The 8,720-nt window shown below is 35.3% G+C and overlaps 1 protein-coding gene across 1 annotated transcript in view; it reads right to left on the bottom strand.

The window, feature by feature from the left end:
* Positions 1–5,585: 5,585 nt before the first annotated feature.
* YAF2 (YY1 associated factor 2) overlaps positions 5,586–8,720 on the bottom strand; it is a 28,466-nt gene continuing 25,331 nt past the window's right edge. Inside the window, exon 4 of the mRNA XM_068669404.1 lies at positions 5,586–7,436. Within this exon, the coding sequence (XP_068525505.1) occupies positions 7,199–7,436 (238 nt within the window). The 3' untranslated portion in view covers positions 5,586–7,198. The remainder of the gene's footprint in view (positions 7,437–8,720) is intronic.

Here is an 8,720-nt window from a genome sequence, read left to right as displayed (position 1 = left end):
AAAAAAAAAAAAAAAACCAACTCCAAAGAATTTATGTTTTACAAACTGAAAGCCTCAGAAATTTCCAGACTGCTTCTTACTAGGTACTTGTATGAGCAAGAAAATATAAGATTCTAGTGTTATAACCAGGAACATTGCCTTAGTTACAACCGATAACCTGTGACTCCATCCAGAGGAGTAAATCTCTTATCAACCTTCCTTTCAATTGAATCATTGCCTCATTGATGCTCTGTATAAGGCACTTAGTAAATTTTAAGAGCATCTGACAGTGCTGTTGGTAATTTTGATTTGTCTGTGAGGGAGCCCTGCTAACACTTGAAGATTAACTGGCAAAGGTGTGGAATTATCTCTGAAAATAGCCGTATGAACTACAGGCCACAAAACTCTTTCCAGAAGCCACAGCTATTCTCATCTGGGTTCTTACTCCCTTTTCAGCATAAAGTTACCCTTTTTCTAGTTGTCCAGGAATCAGAGCCTCTGAAACCGGATTGTATTTAAACATACATGAGGAAGCTCTTTTGTTCCTGATCAGCTCTTTAACCACTATTGCTGCTCTTTCAATGCATAACCTGTACCCAAGGGAAATGTTCATGGTATTTAACATGAAATTTATAAAAAACCTGTATCTGTCTTCTGGCCAAAAGTCACTGAACCAGTGGTTATGAAGAACTATACAGCAAAACACACCTGTAAGAAGTGTGAGATACTTCCTGCTTCCAAGACAGCACACAGAGAAGTACTGTACTCAAGAAAAAGCCATCGTGCAGTGGGCCTTCTGGATGTTATTCTGAAAGTAAATTTTCTTTGTTCTTTTTTTCCTCTTATCCTCTTTTGTTGGACTGAGGGTTTTTGAAGTTGGTTTACATAAGAGAAACAGAAGCTGCCTACTCAGAATTTTTGTAGGAAATGTAGTCCTCAGCATCTGTGCATGCTCTTCCTTGGATCTCTTTCTCCAGGCAGCACGAAGCGTATTTTCTTGTACCTTGTAAAAAAAAGACCTTTCAGATCTAATTACCTGGCAGTGTTACATCTCCATCAGTTGGAAAGCAGTTTGCTTATTCTTCTGCATTTGGAAGCCTTACAACAGTAGAATCAGAGCCTTTGCAGGATTACGGGCGTGAAGACCAGTAACTGGCATCCCAGAATGCAGCTACCTCAGCCAGAATACTTGAATGGTACAGGACTGGTATGAGTAAGTTTGCTCAGCAAGAACCTCTCCAGTAATTCAATTATGTAAAAATACAGACAACTGAAAAAATCGATAGATGACCTCAAAGCTCCACATATCATCGCTGGTCTTACAGAAACCAAGATAAAGCTGAAGAACTAGGAATAGCACTCACATTCCCTGCTTACAAAAGCAGGCATAATACAGTATTGCACACTTACTGCAGCCACTTACACTGAAATACGTGTAGCCTTAAGAGATCTCCCTCGCTTAGATTAACTCACTGCTGAAGGCTGTTACAGTAAGAGATGATCAGTCAGAGGGCAGATTTTTTTTGCTTAGAGAACTGTGCCATCAAGAACTGGACTTGGCATTGAAGCATTTCCATTTACTCTCTGAAAAGAAGTATCAGCTTGAAATATTTCATGCGTGGAATCAGCTTGGAATATCAGCTTGGAATATTTCATGCTCAGGGATGATAGTTATGTATTAGATGCATATAAAGCCCAAATTAGACCTCTGTATTCCCAAAGTGGGTATTCAGAAAGTAGGATCTTGCTTAACTAACTGATGCTAAGTGACTGAACAACTCCATCCTTTCCTAGTGCCTTTGAACCAAAAGAATCTGCCACCTGTAGAACCTAGTGAGCTTTGGAAGGGGGTATGAAGCTAGACAGTACGTATATTTTGTTCATGAGTACACTTTCACTCCTCTACAGAAGAGGAACCTTAAGATCATATGCTTAACAGGTTATGCAAAAAAATAGATGAGTATGCTCTTGTCTTCAGTCATCTTCTCAGTATCTCCAATGTAAATTAAAGCCCTATTAGTCTACAGCAACATTTCTTAAGATTTTAAGTTTATGGGAGAGCATTCAGTTTGCATGCACTTTGACTAAGATCAATACTTATACGAGGAGAACAGTGTAATTAAAGATGGATCAGGCAACTTTTCCAAGTAGTCTAGATCTTGACAACATATTCCTGAAGGACGTCTTGCTCGGATATTCCTACCTCCATTAAGATATGCTCTCGACAGAATAAATAGCATCTTGGAACTATTCTTTAAATCGTTGTTACCAGAACAGTATCTTTTCTGGTGGTCATTTTCTTCTTAAACATAGGCAAAAATGAGTGATTATTGCCTTTTACAAACCCTAAATGACACAGTGATCTATTGTGACTATTCTTAGTAATACTCACTTGAGCTATCATATACACTTCTGCCCTTAATCTTCCATGCTTAGCATCTTAAAAGTAAAGCTAAATCTTCCCGTGCACAGTGAACTGTCTGCTCTTACAATTCTGAGTCAATGAACAGAGCAAGCTATTTCAGATGGCTTTTATCAGTATCTCATAATAAAAGGGGCAAGATTAAGATGGAAAACATCTTCAGAGGGATTAAGTATTATCCAACAGTGGTTCATTTTAATTATTTTTCACCTACACAGTTAAACAGAAACTGTAAACAGCTCCTGCATTAATAAGACTCTAGGATCTGTAGCTAATCTGTTTGGTGCATTTTCTTTCCTTGTTTGAAACCAATGGCATACTTTATGTAGAGAGGAGTACGCCTGAACTCCTAGGCTTTGTACATTGGCGTATCACAATCCTCCTGCCCAATGTCTTCAGAAAGTCACTTTCTGTTGGATAGTACCATTTTCTAGCAGAAGTACAGCCATGACTTGCTGTTGCACTATTTACTCCATTCATACCCATCTACACAGGACATTGCAGTAATTTCTGAAAAAATATTGATATGTGGTTAACTTGTGAAGTACATTTTAATAGTTAAATCCTGTAAATTCTAATTAAAACACCGATTTTTCTTTAGATGTCAAAACTAAGCTCAATATCTGATTGTTGTCTTGGACAAATCTCTTAAATCTCTTTCTCCTCTTGTTAGAATTTTGACAGTACAAAAGAAAACCAACTGACCTCTCCTCAGTTTGACTGATTTTATGGTACAACTTTTGCTCATTTGTGAGGTTACACCCCTTCAAACTGAGCCTGCTTTGACATAAATCGGGGAAGAATTTCAGGTAAGAAAAATCTTCAAAAGCTCAAACAGTATTTCCAGCACACCCATATCTTAACATTAAGATAGAAGAACATGTTTGCAAAATATCATATTTGACTGGTCCACTAGCCAAAAACAGCATTAACCTTTTATCCTACCTATCTTATTCCTGAGTTAGCACAGGACAAATTTACAAGCATAGCACTTGCCACTGCTGGAGGAGAAACTAAATTAAGTTGCATCTCCTCTTCTGTATTGTTTCTGACATTTGAAGGGAAGTATAACCAGACTCTGTGTAATAGGCAGCAGAGTCAACTTAAAGGCATGTGACAGAGAAAAACATGCAGATACAGTTAAAGAACCCTGGATATACAAAGAAGTACATAATAGATAGTTCCATGCCAAATTCCTCCTGTATAACAAAAGAATCGTCGATCAGCGTAACGTGGGAAACTGTCAGGCTTTGGAGACAGGAGAGAGAAAAATTAAAGAACCAAAGATGCAGATTCATACATGTGTCAAGTCTACCAGACTTGCATGACCGCTCTAAAGAACTGCTGGAAATAAATTATAAGCATTCTGTCCTACATGGCTACCTAAAAATGTGCTATCCATAATATTAAAAAATTAAAGTGCTCAAATTACAAAGCCCAAACACTTTCTGCAATTTTACAATCTGCCACAAAACATCAGCTATCTAGAGAAATATGTATTAGTTTAAAACCTTAGTCATAGCCCTAATTTTGAGACTTCTAAGATCAAGAAATTTAATTTTAGAGTTTGTTTGTTTGTTTGTTTTTACTATCGCTGCTGTTAGAATCAAGATTTTATATGGCATACTTTAACTTGCTACTAAGTGGAACAACTTTTGCTTATTTCCAATACACAAACTTAATTGCAGAAGAAATCAAAAGATCACAGTCTACAACTGTGTATCCTTTCTATATACCACCTATAGTTAGTGGTAAAGTTAGGAAGATGAAAGACTGAATTGTCACACACTTTATCAGTGAATTAATTATAGGTCATTTTCCCCATTTCCTTCCCCTTTTCCTTTCTGAAGCTAGATGATCAGCACATAAGGGAACTAATTTACATGGAACACTATCACGCTTGCCTTTGTTGGGTCACCATTTCATGAGCAACCCAAAATGTATGGCTATTCTAGACTGGTGCATATATAGAATTTGACAAATAACAATTCTTATGGAGAGAACAGTCACAGAGTAAAATAGCTAATCAAAACACATTACAACATTAAATTTTCACTTTTTATAAATGGAGTAAAGATGCTTTTAAATATATTTACAGTAGAAAAAGGACTTAGGATTACTACTACACGTTGAAATTATTTAGAAATTATGAAAGTGAAGTTCATTTAAATTAGAACATTATGAACAGAGTCAAATTGCCATATTCTGCTTTGAAGTTGTCCGCTCTGCTGTCACTATTGTCACATCCCTTTAATCACAAACAGACAAAAATTATCTTCACTTTGTTTAATGCCAAAATTGGCATCACTGTAATGTAAACACTAGCTATGTAGTATTTCATTCAGAACCACCACAGCTCAAATTTTAGATCCTAGCTGTCTTGCATTGCATCTGTTATATCTGTGGTTAGGAATTGCTTTTCTACATCTTATCCCATGAAGAACAGTGGTTTCCGTAAGACTTTTTTTTTTTCATTCTTTTTGACAATAACTATACTTGTACCATATTTTTGAGATAATTCTCTAGAGACAGCTGAATCATAGTAAAATCCCCTCCATCCTCCTTTCCTTCCAAACCAAATGGCTACTTATTTCTGAAGATACAAAGAGACCTCTTGTTGGCAGTGCTGGGTGGTTTATTCACATAAAGTCAAATGAAAATAAGTTTCCCATTTAGTGAACTACTGGTAATAGATTATTATTTGTCTGCAAGGAATACTGAAATGTGTTAGCATTCATTACATTTTAAATTAGAAACACATTTCATGAAACATCTTGCAACGAGATTCTATCATTAAACTGCTTACTTTAAACAGTTTCAGCTCTCTTGTAATCCATTACATCAGTATATTCTGCAAATAGTCCCACCTAAAAATAAAACATAAAAAAATAAAGTTGAGAAGCATGTACTTTTCTTCTAAAAACTAGTGTATGTTATTCAGAACACCAGCCCAGCCCCCAAAACATTTAAGAACCTTAAAATGCATTGTTTTTACAGATACTAAGATTTGGCCAAGTAATTGCAATGAACAGACATCCTATTTAGTAAGATAAAGCAGAATACATAATAAACAGGTCAGTAGTTATCCATCTGAAATAGCCTATAATTAACATTCGATGTCTAAAAAGTTTAAACAGCAACACCAAGGAATGAGGTATGTATGTTCTCAGATATCACATCAGACTTTCATTTTATGCAACTAACTGTATTTCACAACTAGCATCTTACAAAATAGAACAGTACTGTTGTGCCTGTAGAAGTACTGCATTAAAAACAGAAAAATACATTACTACAAGAAACCACCAAACACCACAATTGTCAGGGGCTACAAAAATCCATTGCTTTAGCTGTTACAAAGATGTACCACATGTTGGTCATAATTTAGGGCTGGATTCAAGAAGGTCCATCCAATTTTTACATGGGCTTAAAAATATGTATTTTGAAAGAAAAAGAAAAGAATCACAGGAGTGTAAGTGGACTACCCCACTAGAAGGAACTAAATGGACTTCTGTACTGAACCTGAATCTATAATTTAAATCTATACATGGATTGGATGAGTGTGTATCAAAACACTTATTGGCTGTAAACAAAAATGCAAAAATCTGTATTCACAAAAATATTTTATTGGTAATTTTACATAATACCAGATGGGATTGTAGATAGTTCTGCTCTGCATCAGTATATTGCTAAGTGCGTAAATGTTGACAGTTTATGCCATAAAGTAGGATACTGAGGCTTTTTTTTGTATGATTTATGACATAATATCCTCTAATAGGCCAAATCAAAAGAAGTTGATTCAAAATAATAAAAAATAAAAAGTATTATTTCCTTATTCTTGTGCAACATCTGATATTTCTGTAATGAAATGGTAACTGACTGTATAACACTAGGTAAATTTGGGGCAAGGAAACAGCACTAAGCAGAAATAAGAACTGCACTTCAGTTATTTTTAAAGCTTTTTCCAGACTTCCATACTTCCAAATGTTAGTTTTTGCCAAATGCTTAGTCATCTGAGGTTCAATATTTGTTATACAACATAGAAAACCAGTGTACAATGACAATGTAGTACTTCACCTGAATTGTAAAGTTAACCAATTGATGTTTAGAATGTGTTTTCTATTTTGCTTGTAAACATTACAATAAGTGTTTTAAGTGTGAAAAAATATTGGTAAAACCATCAACATAATTCATTAACAGTAATCTAGTAAAATGTGTCAAACATTGGCAAAAATTCATACAAATGTTTTATTTAATAACATTTTTCCTATTTAACCACACCAAGTACCAGCAGGTGTTTTTTAAGAAGATAATTATTATGAAAATTCTGTTGCAGCAATAGTTGATTAAGTTGATCTTTGACTTGCATACATATAACTATGTTTCACAATTCTCAAATAATACATATTTAGGCAGCTTGAACTATGTTATAAAAATTTAAATTCAGTACATGCCAATAGTAGAGACTCCAAGAGTTGTTAGAATTCACTAAACTAAAAGTGAAAATGGACTTACCAATAACACTGCATATGAACATTCAAACCACATTTTCATGGCACCTTTACACACGAAGATTAAAAAGTTGGTCTGAAAATGCTTTGTAAGCATTTTTAGATTGCATTTAAATTATTTCTACCACTGCACTTTTTTTTCTTCTTTTTAAACTGCATAAATTATGTTCCAGTAAACATACCAATTGTGCATGGATAATCTGTCATGAAAATGTGGTAACAGGTGGCAGAAGTTATGTATTTGCATGTTTTAAAGAGAAGAGACTAAAGAAACTGGAGGAAATAAACTTTAATGAGATTCTCCATTCAGCGATGAAGCTTCTCCTCTGGGTGAAGATGACCTGGACATTCCCCTCTCTGTGTTGTCAGAGCTAGAACCACTCTGACTGTGTTGATCTGCAGAAGCAGCACTAGAAGCAGGTGGTGACTTAGTTTTCTCCTTAAAGTCTGTAATTATGACCGTCAGATCTCCAACGGTAACTTCCAAATGCTGAGCACTACTTCGATCCACATTTTTCAATCGTGGCCTAAATAAAGCAAATAGTGGTATTAAAAACACACATACCATCTCATTATCTTGTCTTTCTCCTACATTTCCAAGCTCCAGAGAATACGCATGTAACATCAGCATAATACTGCCTTGTGGAACAGGTAACACAGAAGATGACAAAGTACCACAAGTGTTTATGCTAGAGCATTTCCTGGTTTTACTTTAAAATAGGTGAAAATAACACATTACCTTTGCCACTTTCTATAAGATTATAAAATATTAATAAGGTAATTGTTTATAACTGCACAATAACACAAATGTGTTACACGTGAAGTTTTGTGTGTTTATTTTTTAAATTACATCTTTCATTATTTTGGCTATAAAAATTTGTAAATCTCATCTAGAGAAGGATGCATCTCTGCAGCAGCCTTAAGCAACAATTCTAGGTAGAGAATGATGTTCAGTAATGAAGATGTCAGTGTACAAAAACCTTATCTGTGCCTTTTGAATTCAACAACAGTTTTAGCTACAAAATCCTGCATTCCAAAAGTGTTAACGTGTAGCAGGTATATTTCATTTAAAAATCTCACCGAGACTGCCAGTATATTATTTGAACTGCCCTTTGTGTTCACAGAATAATTCTGATATCCCTGGCACATGCTGTGATTTAAAATATGCACAGAGCTCAGTAATCACACAGCATTGATAGGTTAAGTCTCTTCATCTATTCTTTCAATTGTTTGATTTTTCACAACAGAAAGAACCATAAAAGAACAGTTTGACTTATGTTCTGCCATCATATTTTTGCTAGTGATGAGCATGAAGTACTTTCAATTTACTATTTTCCTTTGACAACCCTGGGAAACTGTCACGAGGCAGCTGAATTTATACAAGCAGTTACGAACGGCAGAGCTTTATGCCTTTAACTGACTCCACAGCTTTCACCAGCTCAAGCTGCAATAAAATAAATTAATATGACATCACGTTAGCAGGTGTGCTAACAGCAAAGTCCTAACCTTTACCCTATCATCTAACTTTGTTTGAAGTAGAATTGGTTCCCAGTCACTTCAACTGAAACACCTCGTGCCTTTCCTCCACTAGACAGAGGATTTGACATCTTGTTCCCCCGAGGCTGAAGTAGGGTGACGGAAGAATCTAAAAGAACTGAAAAATCTGCTGCTCTCTAACATGGGAACAGTGTGAAAAAATTCAGCATTACCAACCTGCATATGTGACGTTCCTGAAGCTTATTAATCATATTTAGTGTGTATTCGGATTTTATGATTGTTTCCAGCAAATTTTCAAGCAAAGAGAAAGAGAT

The sequence above is a fragment of the Anas acuta genome, chromosome 1 (genome assembly GCF_963932015.1).
Source record: "Anas acuta chromosome 1, bAnaAcu1.1, whole genome shotgun sequence".
Classification (NCBI taxonomy): domain Eukaryota; kingdom Metazoa; phylum Chordata; class Aves; order Anseriformes; family Anatidae; genus Anas; species Anas acuta.
This window is presented reverse-complemented; position numbering and strand designations above follow the sequence as displayed.